The 20,445-nt window shown below is 49.9% G+C and overlaps 1 protein-coding gene across 4 annotated transcripts in view; it reads left to right on the top strand.

Moving 5' to 3' along the window:
• PCDH12 (protocadherin 12) overlaps window positions 1-15,843 on the top strand; it is a 31,162-nt gene extending 15,319 nt beyond the window's left edge. The window contains exon 4 of one of the 4 annotated variants that reach the window (XR_003096374.1): window positions 14,861-14,996. Coding sequence is in view for 3 of the 4 variants with exons in the window: in XM_014524999.2 (XP_014380485.1) it covers window positions 14,861-15,225 (365 nt within the window). In the remaining variant the exon portion in view is untranslated. Of the gene's footprint in view, window positions 1-14,860 lie in introns of all 4 variants that reach the window. The other 3 variants (XM_014524999.2, XM_025216273.1, XM_025216274.1) reach the window with 3 other exon arrangements.
• The last annotated feature ends 4,602 nt before the right edge of the window (window positions 15,844-20,445 follow it).

Raw genomic sequence — 20,445 nt, 5'->3', positions numbered from 1 at the left:
GCTGAGGCAGAGCCCCCCCAACACTGCATGGGGCAGTGGGGGTCAGTGGGGATTGCCCCCTGCCTGGTAACACCTGCTGAGCTGGGGCTTTTTTTCCCTCCAAGTGCCGGGAGCTGGGGCTGGGAGAGGGACAGAGGATGGGCCGGGCCTGGCCTCGCTGATTTGGAGATTTGGCTGCTGCCAAATCTTGGAATCAGATTTGGCCAAATCAAATCAGGACAGTGATTCGAATCTCTGAATCAAATTGCTGTTTCCCCGAATCGGCCGAATCTGAAGTGAATACTAGTTGCTTTGCACAGGCCTAGTGACTAATACTTGCTGACTGGTCTCCACATCAGCTGGGGAGACTTAATGCCTACACCTGTCTGTGATCCTGGAATACAATATTTGCATGGGAATGCCCTGAACTGTGCATCCTCATCTGGTTCTCATGCTGAGCATCTGAATATCCCTTTGCTCCTTGCCTACTCTTGGAGTTCTTGTCCCTGTTGTCTATAAACATCTTCAAGGCATGGTCCCAAACCAGCATCACTTGCATTCAACCAAGCAGTGTATGAATATCATACTATGGCAGGTCACTTAGCATGCCTGTCAGCTGGCAAGGGCCAATTAAAGTTACCTGGCCAGAATAGAGCTGGGCTTGAATCATATAAACCCAGGGTGTAGGCTGGTCAGGCAGCCTAGCCTTGAGAGCCATGGAGAGTGGAGTTACTCGGCAGCAGGGCTCCTGGTTAACATCAGAGCTGGGGTTAAGCAACACTGGTGGTTTGTGGAAGGGACTAAGGGGAGGTAATGAGGTTCCAGCTGGCTCAGAAGGGAGAGAGGGGGTCAAGATCCCAGAAATTTATGGCCCAGGAGGGGGTGAGTGTCAGCAAGGCCAGCGAGCCCAGAGGTCTGTAGACCAGGAGGGGCAAGTACCAACAGGGCCAAGGAGCCCAAAATCTCACTGGCCTAGGAACAGGATCAGGGCCCAGAGATGGACCAAAGGCCGAGGAGGGCCATAGCCGGAGACTGGCAAGACCAGGGGAGCTCAGGAGTCTCAACTGGCTTAGGAGGGCCAGGGTTCAGAGAGAGGGGCCAAAGAGTGGGGGTCACAGCTGGAGACCAAGGGGTCCAAGGAGTCTGTAGCTTGAGAGGGGTGAGAACTGGGCCTGGAAGCTCATAGCCTGGGGGGGCAAGGGGAGTCTCGTGTTGGCCGGAATGAGCAACATCTGCAAGGCAAGGGCATGGTGTAAGGCAGGGGTGGGCAAAATACAGCCCATGGGCCAGATCTGGCCTGCCAGGCCATTCTATGTGGTCCATGGGGCCCCTAAAAATTTAGAAAATTAATATTTATCTGCTCCTGGCTACCTGTCAAAGAGGACAGGAGCCAGGGGCAGTAGGACTGAGGGGAAGCTGGCAGCAGTGCCCAGCAGCCAGGCCTGCCTGGACTCTCCCCATCTTTCCCCCCACTGGAAGACTCTGCCTAGCAGAGGTTTCTGGCCTGGGGTCTTCGGGCTGTTCCCACCTTCCTCTGCTAAAGAAGGAAACTCGGATAAGAACGCAAGGGGGGTGGGGAGAGAGGCAGGGGGAGGACGATGAGAAATCTCCCCAATCCTCAGGGCTGGCCTGACTCCTGTTGAGTCCTGCAGTCATGGCCATGCAGCTAGGAGCCATGTGGTGGTGGAGTGGCAGGCAGTGAACAGAAAAGCAGGGAAATGGCAGCTACAAGCTGGGGGGAGGAGTGACAGTGGGCTCATGGGAGCATGGGGCCTGTGCCAGCGTCCCAGGGCCAGCACTGGCAAGGCCCAGAGTGGGGTGGCAGGAGCACAGCTGGTGCTGGACCCTGTCCAGCTAGTGCAGGACACTGGCACGGGCCCCGTGCTCCTGCCCAGCTGTTGCTGCACTGCCACATGCCAGCTCACTGCCACTCCCCCCTGCCTGTAGCTGCCATTTCCCTGCTTTCCTGCCCACTGTGATACTCCAGCACCACATGGCTCCCGGCTGCATTGCTGGACTGTGGGAGCATGGGGCCCGGAGCGGAGGGTGGGGGAGCTGCAGGGAGGAAGGGACAAAGTGTGTATGTTCATAAGGTGAGTCCCATGCACACACCCCTTGCTGAAAGGAATACTTCTGGGGGCAAGGGGAAGGACTTCTGGTGGCAAATGTCATGGTTTAGGGGGCAGGATTTCTGATCATAAGATGATGACCGGGGGTGGGGCACCTGTCAGGGGCTGGGGCTACCCATGCAGCCTTTGACAGCTTGCCAAAACTTGGTAAGCAGCCCTCCACCCAAAATAATTGCCCGCCCCTGCTGTAAGGGGTAGTCAGAACCAAATCATTAGCCCTTTAGGCAATGAGCATGGGAAAAATAAGGAAGAAGGAAGTTATTAAAAAAAAAAAAAAAAAAAAAAAAAAAAATTAGCAGAATTAAATGTTACCTGTCCTAGTCACTTCCCTAACAACATGCAAGACTATAAAGTCAGCTGCCCCCACATGAGTTATACTTCTAATTTAGGGACTTCCTAATAGCACAGCTGTAGTACAGCAGTCTTGATATCTACCCTTGCAGGTTTGCCTCGGGACATCCCTGGGAAAAGGAGCAGGGCAAGGCATGTGCATTCCAGGATTATTTTATTTTTTTTTTTTATTCAACATAAGGCACTGAGATGACTGTATTACACATCATGGGCTGGACAAGCTGCTAGGAAGATCTAGGAGGAAGTGTGACTTAAAGAGACCTTTTAGTTACTATTTAATTTTTATCCCAAATGGAGGCAAATAGGGTAGTAGTGAATTACGTTATAAATGTTTTTCTGGTAGTTTCTTTTATCTGTTCGTGATATCTTCTTTCCACAGTGGTGGGAGGTACTACATAAACCCCTTTGTTTTTCAAAGAGGCATCTAATTCAATGAAATACAAGTTGAATGAGCTCTCGGAACACCAAGCTGGATCAGAGGATACCTGTCTTTGCTGTAGGAGTGTCTTTCAGGACTGGTACTGAAAAATATTACCTGGAAAGGAGAAAAATGACCTAAGCAACAAGTTTTCTACAGATGCAAGGGACAGGTAGAACTCTGAGAAGCACTAAGTGTAGATCCAGAAAAAGGCTTAATGGTACATATACACATGCATCAAGGCTGCTGTGACATACTTTAACTACAGCGTGTTGGAGCAAATTCAATTAATTGAGTCTGCTGGAGCATGGTAATTACTGTGCTCCATCAGACTCCAGTGTTGTGTGTATCAGTGTCCCTGTGCTGAAAAATGGCAGCAGGGGCACTTAACTAAAGCTCATTGAATGAGCTTTAGTTGAAAGCACCCCCACTGCCACTTTTCAGCATGGGGATGTTGATACACGTGATACTCCAGGTATTTTAATTAGAGTGGCTCTCAAAGCTGTTCCAGTTAAAACACTCCCCCATCTCCCAGAGCACTAAGTGTCCAACTGTCACTTTTATGTCACTCTAGCTCTGCAGAGCCTCTGCTTACCTGGTGCTTTCCCTTTAAAATCAATTGGCACCTCAATTTGTGCCAGTAAATTTACCAAATTGCCTGAATGTCTGCTTTTGGGCCAGTGCTGCGTATCTGGGAGTTTGGCAAATGCCTGAATCCTGCCAGGATCTGCTCTTCAGCCATTACTTGCTTGTCTTGATTTTAGGGGGGCTCTTACTATTGGCCTGCTTAGAGCACGTCCACTGAATCTGACCTTCCACAGTATTCAGCCAAAGGAGGAAGCAGTGCTGCCACTCCGCCTTAATTCCAGGACATTGGGGGAAAAAGAGGATCACCAAGGAGATGGAAGACTTCTCTACCTGAGGAAATTTAGAACCCACATCTCTCAGATGACTGCCTGACCCACCAGGATTTGGGGTTTATTCATCTTGCCTCTTCAAACTGTTTAATTTTGCTTTGAAAAATTAAATTGTGTGCGTGTGTGTGTGTGTGTGTGTGTGTGAGAGAGAGACAGAGAGAGAATATGAGCACTTCTTTTGCTTAGTTGTTAAGGTGCTAACTTGGAAATGAAAGTGTCCGAGTTGCAGGTTTTGCTGTAATGAATGCTTTTTATAAAACATGCTTGGCTATACAAGGCAGTTTCTGCTAGAAGCTTATGGATCATTATCAATTTTCCCCTTAAATCATAGAAAATTAGGGTGGGAAGGGACCTCAGCAGGTCATCTAGTCTAGTGTTTCCCAACCAGTTTGCCGTGGCACAAAAGTGTGCCATCAGAAATGAACAGGTGTGCTACAGAATGAGGTATGAGGAGGAAGAATGCCTTAACAGGTGTGATGCAGAAAATATGTATTAATGTAAGTTTGGCTTGGGCTGGGAAAGGTTTAGAAACACTGATCTAGTCTAACCCCTTGCTCAAAGTAGGACCATCTCCAACTATATCATCTCAGCCAAAGCTTTGTCTACCTGGGTCTTAAAAACCTCTAAGAATGGAGATTCCACAACCCTTCTGGGTAGCCTGTTCCAGTACTTTACTACCCTCATCATGAGAGTTTTTTCCTAATATCTAACCTAAACTTCCCAAGTAATGTCTGTCATGTCTCAGAGAAAAGGCAGCAAAAAGGCACAGAAGCCCCCTTGGCTCTGCAGGGAACTAGTGGACCTCCTGTGTCTAAAAAGAAAGGCCTATAGAGGATGGAAGGCTGGATCCATCCCAAAAGAGGAGTACTGTGCACTGGTCTGGACCTGTAGGGAGCGAACCAGGAAAGCCAAGGCTGTGACTGAACTCCACCTGGCTAAACCTATCAAGGACAACAGAAAGTCCTTTTTTAGATATGTCGGGAGACGGAGGAAAAGCAAGGGTAACATTGGACTCCTGCTAAACCATATGGGTCAACTGACAACTGACACCTAGGAAAAAGCCAACCTGCTCAATGGGTATTTTGCATTGGTTTTTCACCAGCCCCAAGGGACGGCCCTGCTCACTACAGTATGGGACGGCCAGGGAAAGGCAGAACTATTGCCCTTCGTTAATGTTGACCATGTGAGGGAACACCTGGAGAGGCTGGACACATTCAAGTCAGCTGGCCCAGACAGCTTACATCCCAAGGGACTTAAGGAGCTGGCAAGCATTATAGCTCTTGCACTGGCACGGATCTTTGAGAACTTGTGGTGCTCAGGCGAAGTGCCTGAAGCCTGGAAGACAGCCAATGTGGTGCCTATCTTCAAGAAAGGGAGGACAGGTGATCTGGGGAACTACAGGCCCGTCAGCCTGACGTCCATCCCTGGGAAGATCTTGGAGAAAATCATCGGAGACTATTCTTGACACAGTGGCTTAAGGCAACTTCTTGAGGGATAGCCAGCACGAGTTTGTTGCGGGTAGTTCTTGCCTGATCAATCTCATCTCTTTCTATGACCAGGTGACCTATCACCTGGACAAGGGAGAAGAGATTGATGTCATATATCTCGACTTTAAAAAAGCTTTCGATCTGGTATCCAATGATCGCCTTATAGAAAAACTGGCCAATTGCAGCCTCAGCTACATCACAGTCGCTGACTGGGGAATTGGCTTCAAGGTTGGACCCAGAGAGTGGTAGTTGATAGAAGTCAATCATTGTGGTGCGCTGTGACCAGTGGCTTCCCCCAAGGCTCCGTCCTTAGGCCTATCCTTTTCAACACCTTAATTAACGATGAGGACATTGGTGTCAGAAGTGGACTGGCCAAGTTCGCTGATGACACCAAACTTTGGGGTAAAGTGTCCACGCCTGAGGACAGGATGGTGATGCAGGCTGACTTCGACAGGCTCGGAATATGGGCGGATGAAAACCTGATGGCCTTCAACTCTGAAAAATGCAAGGTACTCCACCTTGGGAAGAAAAACCAGCCGCATACTTATACGCTTGGCAGTGCTACACTAGCTAGCACCACAGCCGAAAGGGACTTGGGGGTCATGATTGACTACAAGATGAATATGAACCACCAATGCGATGTTGCAGCCAGCAAAGTGAGCAAAACTGGCTTGCATCCATAGATACTTCTCTAGCAAATCCCAGGATGTCATCCTCCCGCTGTACTCGGCCTTGGTAAGGCCGCATCTGGAGTACTGTATCCAATTCTGGGCTCCACAATTTAAAAAGGATGTGGAGAAGCTTGAGAGAGTCCAGAGGAGAGCCACGCACATGATCAGAGGGCAGGAAAAAAGGCCTTATGATGAGAGGCTGAGAGCTATGGGACTCTTCAGCTTGGAAGAGCGCAGGCTCAGGGAGGACCTGGTGGCTCCTTAAGTATATAAGTACTTAAGTATACTCCTTAAGTATATAAGGGGTGTACATCAGGATCTGGGGTAACGCCTGTTCACCAGAGGACCCCATGGGATGACAAGGTCAAATGGTCACAAACTTCTCGAAGACTGTTTCAGGCTGGACATAAGGAAGAACTTCTTTACAGTCTGAGCCCCCAAGACCTGGAACAGACTGCCATCAGAGGTGGTGCAAGCACCTACTCTGGATTCCTTTAAGAGTCAATTGGACACTTATCTTGCTGGGATCCTGTAATCCCAACTGACTTCCTGCCCCTGGGGCAGGGAGTTGGACTTGATCTTCCGAGGTCCCTTCCAGCTCTAATGTCTATGAAATCTATGCTGCAACTTGAAACCATTACTCCTTTTTCTATCATCTGCCACCACTGGGAACAGTCCAGCTCCATCCTCTTCATAACCAATCTTCAGTAGCCCTTCTGGCTGGGTTCCCCCCTCCCCTGCTTCTCCAGACTAAATAAGCTTAGTTTCCTCAGCCTCTCTTCATAAATCATGTGCCCAGCCCCCTAACCATTTTCATTGACCTTCGTTGGACTCTCCAATTTGTCCACATACTTTTTCTAGTAGGGGGCTGTAGGTTGTTTTGGGGCATGCCTGCAACATTTGCAAGTGCTTAGATGCATGGCTGGCTGGACACATCTGCTCCCAGCCACTTAGTCAAGCCGCCCAGGGTCCCACTTTGGGTTCATGGTACTGGAGCCAAATCTGCTCCTGTAGCTAATGGCAAGGCTGCCAATTCCTCATGCATCCAGTCCTCAGACGCTCTTAACTCACTCAACAAAAATCTTCAGCTGATGCCAGAAGCCCTGCCTGGGCTGCTACTAAGGCTTGTTCATGAACATGAGGAAATGTAACTAGAAAGAGGACTTATCTGTTAGTGGCTCAGTCTCTGTGAGGCAGTAGCTCCTCTGGCTCCCCACTCCTTCAGACGTTTTTCCAGGGTCCCCTCACGACTCATCCTCTCACACCTCTTCCTTCCCTGCTGCTCCTGTTCCCTTTCCTTCCTCTTTATTTCTCCCTACCCCCACCCTTGTGTCTCTGGTCACCTGAATCTCTAGGCCAGTTGACTCCAGTGTCTATTGTAATTGCCTGCGCTGGAGCTGGAACCTGGTTGGCCATGCTAGTTCTGTAAGTTTTGGGGAAGCTGATTCAGTTAGGGAAAGTCATGGGAGGCTGGGGACATTGGAAGTTGTCATTGCACCCTGGCCCTTCTTCTAGTAGCAGGAGTGGGGACCTATTACAGGGGCCCAAAACTGGATACAATACTCAAGATGTGGCCTCAGTGCCAAGTAGGGGAATAACCACTCCCCTAGATCTGTTGGCAACACTCCTACTAATGCAGTCTAGTATGCCATTAGCTTCCTTTACAACAAGGGCACACTGTTGGCTCATATTTAGCATATTGTCCACTTCAGCCCCCAGGTCCTTTTCTGTAGAGAAGTTGCTTAGCCAGATGGTTCTCAGCCTATACCACTGCATGCGATTGTTCCATCCTAAGTACTGGACTTTGCATTTGTTCATATTGAACTTCATGAGATTTCTTTTAGTCCAGTCTTCCAGTTTGTCTAGCACCCTGAATCTAACTGGTCCCTAACCTGTTCTTTTGCCACTGACAGCTGCTCACCACCTCCCCAAATGGTGCTGCCAGGTGCAGTAGTCTGGGAGCTGACCTTGTCTGTGCAGACTAAAGTTAAAAAGGTATTGAGTTCTTCAGCCTTTTCCATATCTTCATTCACTAGGTTGCCTCCCCCATTCAGTAAGGGACCCACACTTTCCCTGATCTTCCTCTTCGTGCTGACATACTTGTAGAAACCCTTGTTACCCTTCATATCCCTTGCTAGCTCCAACTCCAAATAGGCTTTGGCCTTCCTGATCTCATCCCTGCATGCCTGAGCAATGCTCTTATATTCCTCCCTATTCATTTATCCAAGTTTAAATTGATTGCATTCCTTCAGTTTCTTAGGGTCAAGTAGATTTTCCAAAACTTTTATCATTCTTATTGCTCTTATCATAGAAGTAGGGTCGGAAGGGACCTTGTAGATGTTCAAGTCTGACCCCCTGCCTGGGCAGGAGGAAAACTGGGCTCAAATGACCCCAGCCAGGTAGGCATCAAGCCTCTTCTTAAAGACTGCCAGGGTAGGAGCCAGCACCACTTCCCTTGGAAGTTGGTTCCAGATCCTAGCCGCCCTAACTGTGAAGTAGTTCTTACGGATGTCTAATCTAAACCTACTCTCCAACAACTTGTGGCCATTATTCCTTGTTATCCTGGGGGGCACTAGGGGAAACAAGGTCTCCCCCAAACCCTTCTGGTTCCCCCTAGTGAGTTTATAGACGGTCACCAGGTCCCCCCTCAGCCTTCTCTTGTAAAGGCTGAACAGGTTCAGGTCCCGTAGCCTGTCATTGTAGGGTCTGCCCTGCTGTCCCCAGATCATGCAGGTGGCCCTCCTCTGGACCATCTCAATGTTGTCCACATCCCTCTTGAAGTGGGGTGCCCAGAACTGGACACAGTACTCCAGCTGTGGCCTGACCAGTGTTGCGTAGAGGGCTGGGATCACCTCTCAAGAAGGGAGTTATATAAACTTTTAAATATACATTGGTGTGATTCAAGAAATTAACCTTTCTTGTAGATAGTGTCTCAGGAGGGAAGCTTTGTGTAACCCAGACTGTGCTTAGCCTTTTTTGTGATTGTTTTAGTTTGTGTGAAGGAACACATCTGGTTGGTTGCTGACGCCTAACTTGGGGAGTAGATCCCAAATATAACCCCAGAAGAAGCTGTGCTGGCAAAAGCCTGTCATCCAAGCCTGGTTCTGTAGATCAGCAGTGTTGCAGAGCAATTTCATTATCTCCTACCCTTCATATTCTTTTTGCTGCCCTATCGCCCTGAAGGCAAGGGAGGTTGCTGCCAGGTATTATCTGTCTGTCTTTGTTGCTCACCAGATCATAGACTTCTGACTCCAGCAATAATGCTGTTTTTTTTCCTGCAGTTACACAATCACTTGTCCTATTTTGTAGCATGAGAAATAGACTTGCAACAGCACTTAAGAATTTCTTCTGAACCAGAGAGGAGATGTAGTGCTCTTAGGATTGACTGGGTTGCTGTGCTGGTGTTTCCTGGTACCCCTCCACTGGATGTTCTCTGATACATTTTTAATTGCTGTTTGGGGCTATTTCAGAGGTCCACGTATTGTGTGCTGAGTGGCTGTTGGTTTCATAGTAGGAATATGTGCTAGTTGCCTTTGGGTACTATACTAAGCCATTGTTATCTTTCATGGGTGGATCCAAAATTTTGTAAGGAGGGTGCAGTAGCAGGGAACCCCTACCCCTGCTACTGAGAAAAGAGGGCAGTGTACTCGGGCAGGGGGAAGGCAGGTTGCCTCAGCTTGCCCCAGCCTGGGGGGCACAGGCCCTGCTGCCACTTGCCCAGCCTCCCCCTCTGTCCAATATGATTGCAGAGCCGCTGGCCATTTTCTGTGAAAACTCCCTCCCCCCCACAACAGACTTACCAGCTGGAGGCAGCTATGTTCATCATGGTGAGGACTGCTGCCTGTTTACCCTATGGCCGAATCTCTGAGTCTTTTCTGAATCTATTCAGAGGCTTCCGATTTCAATTCAGAGCTTTTAATTGATCTTTGGATTCAGAGATTCAGTTGCTGAATCAGGTCAGATCTCCTCCAAATTGAATCAGCTACCGAAGCTTCGCACACCCATCAAGGACAAGTGTAGTGCAGCCACTCGGGGGAGCCTAGTGGCTATCCCTGGAGGTGCACATGCTGTTACAGGGTGTAGGATCAGCAACCCGTACTGCAGGTGTGACTGCATCTCCTGCTTCTAGCTTACTCCACTCATCAGCATAGGCAGATGTCACCAGGGGAGTAGCAGTTGGGGGCTTGTTTTTTGTTGTTTTTTTGTTTTGTTTTTTTTTTTAAGCACCTAAATCAGTTAAGAATCACACCCTCCCTGTTCTCAGCACCCTCTTCCTTTCTTCTCCATGCTCAGCAAGACCTCCCATTCTCCTGCTTGCCTTCCTGCTGCAGCTGCTATTTGTGGCTGACCTTCCTTCACAGAGGGTAGAAATAGATATTGCCAAATGAAATGGATCAGTTGTAACACATCCTGGCACAACTGATTTGTTCCATTGGGCAAAATGTATGTTGTCCTAGCTATTGATGCTGCAGGACAACACACGAAGTGTTTGCTTGGAGCTTGAGGGGCCCAGCCCTGCATGCTGTAGGAATTCCTGTGAAGGATCAGGCCCCTCAAAACCTGGGAGTACCTGCCTAGCTTTTCCCGCTTACAGAGACGCCTCTGGGACACACGTCCATAAGCAGGTAAAGTCAGGGTTCCCCATTTACAGCAACATGCGCCCAATCCTTCAGGGAATTCCCAAGGTATGTAGCACTGGGCCTCCCAAGCCCCTGGAGCGTAAAGCAAATAGACAAGCTGCAAAAATTTAAAAATTTGGTGTGGCCACAGCTTTGGGGCATTTGTGGTGTAACAAGGGGCCTGGATATCTGTTTGCTCTGCCTTTGTGCTGCTGTCACTTGTAGGTGTTGTAAGGTTTCAGCCTCTTCTTAGTAGGTGCCTTGCTCCCAAGCAACGTCAGCATGAGGCTTTGGCTCAGGTGCCACCTAGATGGTACAAGTGCTGCTTCTACTCACCTGCCATGTCTTTGATGTTCCTTGTTGGGGAGGCAATTCCCTTTAGGTGGCTCCCAGTAGCGAAGAGGTCTTGATCCTGGTCTTTTCTTCATGGGGCTCCAAACCTTCTCTTTACCCCACTCCACAGCCTGGACAAATGCTGCATCTGGCAGGTCTTCCCCTGGATGATCTCTACTTTCACCCAGGTCGCCTGCCTTGCAGTGGGTCGGGCTTTCTTGGCCAACACAAGAAACCACCGCCAGTTCCTTGGCTTCAGGCTGCTTGGGCTCATAAACTTGCCCTTTCTCAGGACTAACTAGGACTTCAAAAATGAACCAACAGAAAACATCCGGCCTTTGCTGACAAGCCCCTGGGATCCTGTCTCCTAGTGTCCTCTTGGTCACTCAAATGAAGAAAGAAAAAAGGGGGGCCAGCCGCCCTGTTACCCACCCTGATCAGTCTCCCCAGCACAACCGCTTCTTGGTCCCAGCTGACCTGGGGTTACTCCCTGGCTGTTCCTGAGCTGGTGGGGCATGCAGTTCCCTCACTGGGCTGCTCCTTCCCTGCTGGGCTGCTTGCACAGGCTAGCAGCTCCCTGCCGCTACCTCACACCACCATACCTGTTGCAGTGCTGCTCCCAAACGTCCCCTGGCTTTTCAGGTTTGGGCTTCCTCTCTGCCCCACCAGAGCCTTCCCGTCGCCTCTCTGTTCTCCTCTCTCCTCCAGCTGGGCAATCCTCCTCTCTTCTGCCGGCATCTCTGTGTTGGTGTCCCACTCCTCTCTCGCTGGCCTCACAGCTGTTCTCCCAGCTGCCTTTTGAGCCTCCCGTGTTTCTCTGAGGCTTTGCCCCCGTCCCACGCAGATCTGCAGCCTCAGGCAGCTCCAGAATTGTGGAGCCTACATCTGCGGTTCTCCCCAGCTGCCGCTTGACCCCATCTCTGTGGTGAGTATCGGGGTGCCTGGAGCAGGGGTCTGGGACATCCTAGAGGGGCTTTTATTGCCCCTCACAGCTGCCATAAAGTGTGTTATGGTGGCACAAAGGTGACAAAAGGTGATGTCTGTCTCCACCCATAAGCTGCGTCCAAATGAGCACAGACGTGCGGCATGTGGCACCACAGACCTGTCTGTAGTGCCACATACCGCACATGCAGGCATTCCCCATGTTACTACCTTGCAGCATGATGGGGTGGGGGAAGGAGGGGTTGACTCCAGGAGATCCTGGGATCAAAAAAAACCCACACCAAAAAAAAAAGTAGAGTGGTGCACATTGTGGCAGTGTGCGCTGCCCAAAACCAGAGCTCTGCTCCAGCTGCCAGTCAGGCTTCCTGCCATGGCTGCAGCCCTGGGAGACCCCCAGGTAACACTGCTGGGGCCAGCACAGTTGCTGGTCTTAACCTCCCCTACCCTACCTGGGGTAACCAGCCACATGCCAGAATGTGCATAGCACAGGCATTCCCTGGGGACACATAGCAGTGGCACAAGGTGTGCTGCTGCTACTTGTCCCCAGGGAAACAAATGCTCGTGCTTGTCTGGACGCATCTGTAGCGACTCAGCTCACATCAAAGTATTTGTGCGTTTCAGGGTAGTTCCTTCTCAAACAGTAGGGTGGGTACAGCCAACTAGATAACTGAAAACAATAGTTTGGCAGGAACCCAAACCATCAGGAAGGGGCAGTATGGGGTGAAGGCTGGAGGGGATAGAAATTTTGCACACTCAGATGTTGCACCCTCCCATGTGCACACACACAAAGGAGAGGACTCGTTTCCTGTGTTGGTGGGGAGGGAAAGGAGTGTCATTTGTGTTCAAGCAAAGTAAAACCTAGATCAGGCTTGCCTGTGGTACTCTAGCATATTACTTACAGTGAAGAAAACTAATGTGCTAAGATCATCACAGCAAGCTGCTGTGCAGGCGTTGAATCCACAGTCTAAACTCTGTGAGCGCTAGACTGATCCCTTAACCGTTGCTGAAAGGCAGACGGAATCATCTTTCCCACAAATGAAAGAACATTGGTCAGAGGTAATGGCAAAATTAAACATTTAAGAACAGAGAAATATTGTTACTGCAGCCAGTTCCCTTACACTGATCTTCCTGGTGTAAAGCAGAAGTAATCCCACCAGTAGGTTCAAGAATGAGGGAAGAGGGATGCACTCCAATATTTGTGCTGTGCATGCACAGTGAGCTTTAAGTTCACTGCCTGGTCAGTGTGGGCTCCTGCCAGTGCTCAATATGCTCAGTGGGCTCTGAGCTTACTAGCTGATTGGGATGGGGTTACTTCACAGCTCAAGAGCTCAGGGGATGAATGTTGCTGCTATTCAGCCTTCCCCTTTCCACTGAATTCAGCAGCAGGGGAAATGAGGGGATGACTGTTGGTGGAAGTCCTCAGCACCTGGGCTCTGGATGTGCTTAAAACGGGGGCTCTGGATAGACCCTGCACTGAAAGCTCACATGAGACCCAGCCAAATGTGGGGGTACATCTGCTCTGCCATTTTCCCTCTGGATCTGCACCTGAACCCTACTGGCAAGTCAGGAATGACACTGGAGTAAGTCCAGGGTAAATGAGGGGAAGATCAGGCCAAAATGTATTCAAATCATTCCAGCACTGCTTTGGTATGGAAATAGCCACCACCTGCCTTGTTTGGAGGTTGGAATATCAAACATGTGCCCCAAAAGATGGAAAAGGATTCTTTATTATCTAAGTTCAGAGAATATCTTCCCAGGAATACCATATGCTAAACTGAGTGTGCTGAGATGGACAGGATGGGGGATATGACAGAGAGAAAATTCTGGTACTTCTTAACTTTCAAGCGCTTGATTATTTTTTTGCAACCCTAATCTGATTATTACAAAGCTTTCATAATTAATTTTCAATAATTTATTGCAAGAAATGGAAGCACCCTCCCCCAATCTTCAGCTGGTTTTGAACCCACAATGCACTACACCACAGAACCCACCATTGCCACTTTAACTCTTAGGAAAGGACTGAATACTTAGCTAGCAGCAGGAAATGGACCAGCCCCTAACCTAGGCAATACAAAACAACATGAACTGTGGAAGAATATAGGTAAGTCCATATAGAGTTGGCTGTTTTGTTTTTTTCCCTGACAGCATAGAAAAGACTTGGAGCCAACATTTTCCATGAAAAGATCTTCCAGAGGTGGCTCATAACACAGGCTGCAAGTGCCTGCAGAATTCTTGGTTACACAAATTCTTGTTACTTTTGTACTGTTCAATGTTTTCTTAATGCTATTGGAGCCAAATCTGAACGTGCCAAATCTCAGCTTTTTATATAACATTTTTCTAGCTCTTGTGGTTGCACAGTAAAACTTTGAAACACGATGTACGCATGTTATTTATCTTGTTGGCTTTTGTTTGGGAATTTACTTTCGTAGGAGCTCCTCAGCCAGTCCTCTTGAGCAAATTTCAGTCTTTTAAATGGACAAAATTATCTCTTTGCCCTGTCCTAGATGTTAGGAGGGGAGCCCCTGTTATTCTTGCCCAGCACAGCAGCCTAGTCCCTCTTTGCAGCATTCTAATTCCCTTCACAGCTTGCTCCCTTCTCCTTTTGCTTACTCCTCTGACAGCTTTTAAAGCTCCCAGTGGGACGCACTCTGCTTACTCAAATGTCCCACAGCTGGGCTTTCTTAACAAGGCTGACTGTTCCTTTAAGGAGGAACAGACTGCCCTGTTACATGTAGCCTCTAAAAATCCAAATGATCAAGCCTCTAAAAATCCAAATGATCAAGCAAAGGGACCCAACATTTATTTTAAAACTTGTTTTTTAAATCCCTTTCCTGAGTTTTGTGCAACTGGAATTGGCTGTACTGCTGATAGTCTTGCCCTCCTTCCCACCCCTGCTCACCGCTTGACCTGCTGTCTTCAAGTTGGTGTAGGACACTTTTCTCAGACTTTTTCTTCCTCTAAAGAGTGCTCAGATTCAGTAGTTACTTTTGTTTCTTGTGTTTTGCTTTCTCTAGGGATGACCCTTAAAAGGCTGACAGCAGTAGATCCAGAGTGGATGGCTCGGCTCTCTCTGCCGCTTGCTAATAGCTACAAGGACAATGTTTTCTCCCCTGATTCTCTGCACTCATCTTGGAACCAGGAATTCATAGTACAGGACAAACCAAGAACCTTCAAGACATTTGGCAAAGCTATTGGATATGACTCGAATGCACCTGGGACAAGACTGACCAGCACCTTTCTTTCAGAAATGAGTACACTTTTTGAAATGATCTTGGCTCAGAAAGTCCATGTCCATGCTGAATCAAACTCTGAGCTTCTGCAGCAATTGAATGCATGTGGCAAGCCCTTGGGACTGAGTGGTGATACTCCTGCTCTGTAGACAAATTGGGAAGACAGGCAGCCCCATAAGGACATATGAATAAAACTGTAGCTTTTCACACATGGAAATAGCCACTGGGGTGTATGTGTATGTTCAACTAGTTTCATAATGTGAAATGTAGTTAAATAGAGAATTCTCCCTTCCCCAGTCCTATTTCCTTTCATGTTCCTTCTGGCCCAGTCCCATCTCTTCCAAGGTCATTTCCATCTCCTGGTCCTTCTGTCCTCTATCTCCATCTTTTGTGCATCTGCCTTGAACTTGTATTTTAAGTTTCTCACTTTAGAAAGAAGTTTACCATCCCATAAACTGCCCCAGGTGGCCCTGAGCCTTCACCTGTAGGAACAGGAAGACATACAATGAGCAGAGTTATGCCATTTGTTATTGAAGCCACATGGGCACCTGATAAAGTGGTAGCCTGAGAAAGGGAACCCAGCAAGCCCTATTCTCTTAGACCAGGTGGTTTAAGAGAGAATTTTTTGTAGTGACAATGGAGTGTGCGCACATGTGTACACATTGCTTAAGCGCCTGGTAGATATTATATTTACAGTGTGATCATGTTAATCTTGCCATAAAAGGCAACTTGCCACACATGCAACCAATGACCTCATAAAATTAATAACCAACCACAAAGATATTGCACATATAACTTAGAACATGTTTGTGTCTGGTTCGTATGGTGCCTGAAATTGAATGTGTGGTGTGCTGATTGCTGCAGTTGGAATTAGGGCAGTGCAGGGTCTTGCACTGGACTAGGACTACCCAAGGGGCCTGCAAGGGCTAGGCAAGGAGAGCTGTTTGGCTTCCCACATCTGGCATGTGCAGATATGCATACCTAGCCCCATGCAGGGTTGCATCATGCACAGCTTTTGACTAGCTGGTGCAGGTGGAGTGTTCCACCTGCATTGGCAAGTTGAAAAGGTTCAACTGGGATCTGATCTCTGATGCCCAAAATTGTGTGGCCAGTCATGCACATACAGAATGGTAGGATGCAGAATTGTTGGAATCCAGGATCAGATCCCATCACACCACTAAATTCATGTCAGCTAGGAGTCTTACAGACCCAAATACAATGTCTGTATGCTCATTGGCAGGACTTCTATATGTAGTATGATGCTTATTCATCACATTGCTGCAAAACCGGGTTCCAGTCTCTCAGCTTCTATTTAAAATTAAATGCTATTTCTAGTTCTTACTGTTGTGGAGAAAAAAACCCATGAAAATATTTGATTCCATGACATATGCTTGGAATCTGAAGAAATCCTGACACTCTGATTCTGAGAGGAGAGACCAGTCCTTTGTTCCACAGCTGTAGAATTTTGCATTTTGCCAAGCATCACAGAATCATAGAGAAGTAGGGTGGCAAGGGACCTCCAGAAGTCATCTAGTCCAACTCCCTGGCAGTAGTAGGACCATCCCCATCCAAGTCATCCATTGTCTAACCTCCTAGCAACATTACACAGTCAACCTAGACACAATACAAGACCTAACACCCTATTGTGCCACAGGCAAAGCAGGTGAACAACATCCTGCTGCTACAAAGGTAGTTAAAATATGCTCAAGAGATCCCAGGAAGAGGGTGTGACAGGGTGCTTAGGGCACTGGTCACTTAAGAGAGTCTGCTTGGGAAGCAGCTTGTGGGGGAGCCAGGGGGGTGGGGGGAGGAGGGGGACAGGAAGGTGCTGATTAGAGAATCACCTGCCCAGACGGGGTTTTGGCTTGCGCCATATTGTGCGGGCCGGGAGCAGTCCGAGGCCCGTTTTTCGCGCGGCGGGCTGTGGCCAGCAGCCCGGACACGCCGGGTCGGGGAAGGCAGGCGGCACGCTAGAATTAGGCACGGACGCTTAATGGTCGTTTAAGATTGTTTACTTACACCGTAGATGGTCCACCGCTGGCTGGAAGGCTTCCAGGAATACTTCGCTTAAATCCTAGTTTAAGGACTCGGACAGAGCTCTGGATTCACTCACAATTCACTCACACGAAGTTTGCTAGGCTCTGTGGAACTTGCGCGCAGGGAAGGGTACGTCGAGGGATCATTCGGCGACGGGGAGAGGCGAGAGGCTGAACAGACCCCTGTTGACTTCTTGATATTCACGCTGGGTCCAATAGGCTCCACAGCGCTTAGAGATCTTCACGAGACGTGAAGTCTCTTCCTCCTGATGTTCGTGGAGTCCTCCAACTTGGGCGGAAACCACTCAAGCCTCTTATACGGCTAGCAAGCCAATCGCTAGCCGCCACGTAGGAATAATTTAGAACTGTCCAATAGTGGGGCATGAATCTAAATACAAATGGCGGGAACTCCTTGCAACATGCATTTCTGAGCTGCAATGAAGAAATGCACCCTGCAAAGAAAGCTACAAATGGCGGGAAAATAATTTAGCAGTGCCGAAGCACACACAAACAAAAAATCACACCCTTGGGTTGTGACACATATAAGTCCAGGGCCTGAACTGGTCAGGCAGTCTAGCCCTGAGAGCTGCAGAGGAAAGAGCTCTTGGTAATGGGGCTGCATCCAGGCTCCTAAGAACATTGCAAGATGGGGTAAGCAGCTCTGCAGGCCTGGGAACAAGGGAATGCCACCCAAGGAAAAAGGACCCTTGGTATGCAGGCAGGTTGCCATTATCTAGGTTAAGGCCCAGAGGGTTTAGCGGTGCCTGCTGGAGGGCTTACTACTGAGTTTACTGTTTTTACTGGTGGTTTGTGGAAGGGATTTGAGAGGGGTGGCTTGGATGTCCCATTAATGCCCAAGGGGCACATGATCGCCTTGAGTTCTACTGGAGACAGACTTAAGGCACAGTCAGTGCCTGGGGCTGAGGGGTGGGGCAGAGGCTAGGGCTGGAGGCTTGGGGCCTGGGGGTGGGACAGAGGCCAGGGCGGGGGAGGGCCCAGGGCCCAGGAGAGCAGTGAACCCAAAGAGGGGTGGAGCCTGGGGACCTGGGAAGGCAGCAAGACCTGGCCTGAAGACCTGGAGCCTGGGAGGGCAGCAAGTCCGAAGTGTGGGAACAGGGACAGTTGAGCCCATAGCCTGGTAAGGCAGGCCTTGGAAAGGATAGGCCCAGGGACAGGGCCCAGTACCCAGAGGAGGGCAGAAATAGGGCCAGGGGCCCAAAGCCTGAGAGGGGCTAACCCAGAACCCAAAGGGACAGGACTAAGGCTGGAGCCCAGAAGCTAAGTCTGGTACCATGGTCCTGAGCTTAAAGGCCCAGCAGGAGAAAAGGGGCAGAGGCCAATAAGGCTAAGACCCGTACAAGGGAGAGTGATGATACAGTGACATCTATGAGGCATGAACATGGTATAAGGGGAGTTTGGAGCCACGTAATCAGCCCTTAAGGCCACAGGTGCCCGGGAGTCACAGAAGGACTGAGAGAGCCCACTCAGCTCAGGGTTCAAACTGGAGCCAAGAGGGTATGGGAGGGACCTGTTCATGGCTGGAAGTGACAAGGGCCACTCTTAAGATCTGTAAGCAGCCTCCCTTCCCAAATTTTAATAAGAACGAGGTATGGCGGGCAAGGAAGCTCTTAGAGAATGAGCCAGACAGGAGCCATATGGACACCAGGGGGCATCATGGAGGCCCAGTCCTGTTACAGTGGGCCACCTCCAACCCCTGGTACTTTAGAAGAAGGCAAAAACCCCACAGGTAAAATTGCTTTCTGACCCAAAATATACGAGTCATTCTGACCCAAAGTGGAGGGGGCAAGAGCCTCTAGCCAGGAATCTCTGGTTTAAGTACTAGCAGGAGCACTGACACCCCTCAGCCACAGGCACAGCCATGGCTACAGCCAACACTTAATGCTTCTGAAGCAAATGTAGCAGCAGGAGGGGAAAAAATTGCTTCCCAGCTCCTTGTGGCAACCAGCAAAGCCCAGAAGCATAGGAAATTTGCATAGTAGAACACAGATATGACCCTAGATCATCCCTGACCGACCGCTTCTTGAACAGCTTGTCCAATGACTTCCCTTTTTTTTGTGCAACTATATAGAACTCCACCTCCAACACTTTGCCAAGTGGCCCTTGTGGTTCACTTGGCAGCTCAAAGCACACTAAAAATACCCAGTACACAGTTCACACTGTGCAACCACGCACCTGTACAACTATTCTTGAACAACTCCAATGACAGAAATCCCACAACTTCCCTAGAGAGCAGTGGTGATGCGTAGGGGATGCATGGGGGTGCACATGCACTGCCTGAGAGCACTGGTGCACCCCCTCACAGCAGCATTTCCCACTTAAGCGGGAGCAGAGTGGGGGCACCAGGAGAAGTGCTGCTGGCCCTTCTGTGCACACTGCTGGCACTTCCAGGCAGTGTTCCCTCTTAAAGCCAGCTTAGAGGGAACACTGCTTCTGGGTTGGTGTGCACGACCCCTCCCCGCCAGTTGGAGGGGCCATGGAGGGCCCCCCCCACTGTCACTGACTGAATGCTGGGCGGGGTGGGGGGCACCAGTTGCTCATGCTAGACAGTCTATTCCAGGGGCATGAACGGAGGCTGGGGGGCACAGCGACTGCCCACAGGCAGCAGTGGCGGGGGTGTGGTGGCAAGCAGGGAGCTCCTGCAGGCAGCCATGGTGGTGTCGGCAGTGGGGCGGGCTGAGCAGGGAGCTCCTGCAGGCAGTTGCAGCCGTGTTGGAGGGGGAGGGTGGCAAGTGCCAACCAGCAGTTGGCAACCACCTGCAGATGCTGTTGGCAGTGGCCAGTGGTGATGAGGGACCGCCTGCAGACACCAGTGGCATGGGAGGGGGTGGTGAGTGGTGACCTCCCGCAGGCGCTGCCGGCAGCGCTTTTCACGCATGCACCCCCTGCGTGTCACCAGTGTCCAGTGGTGGGCAAAATATGGCTCATGGGCTGGATCTGGCCTGCCAACTGACTGGATCCAGCCCATGGCTTCCCCTGCGGTGCTCTGCATCACAACCTGCTCTTGGCAGGGCAGCCTGTGCCACACTCTAGCCTGTTCCCACCAGCTGGGCCCTGACTAGCATGCACAGCTTCTGACAGGGCTGTTCCCAGTGGTGCTCTGCTCTCCTCACCTCCATCAGGAGCTGTCCTGCTGGAGCTTCCCCCCAGCCTGCTTGCCTAGGCAGCTGTGTGCTGCTCAGCTTTCCTTGCCTCCAGCGGTGGCTGCTCCTTCCACTGCTGCACCACACTGGGAACAGCTCCACTGGAAGCTGTTTGCGCTGGCTAGGGTCCAGGCCGGCAGGGCTGTTTTACTCTCCTCAATCTGAGTTGGGG

This window comes from Alligator sinensis, unplaced genomic scaffold, assembly GCF_000455745.1.
Source record: "Alligator sinensis unplaced genomic scaffold, ASM45574v1 scaffold338_1, whole genome shotgun sequence".
Lineage (NCBI taxonomy): Eukaryota > Metazoa > Chordata > Crocodylia > Alligatoridae > Alligator > Alligator sinensis.
This window is presented reverse-complemented; position numbering and strand designations above follow the sequence as displayed.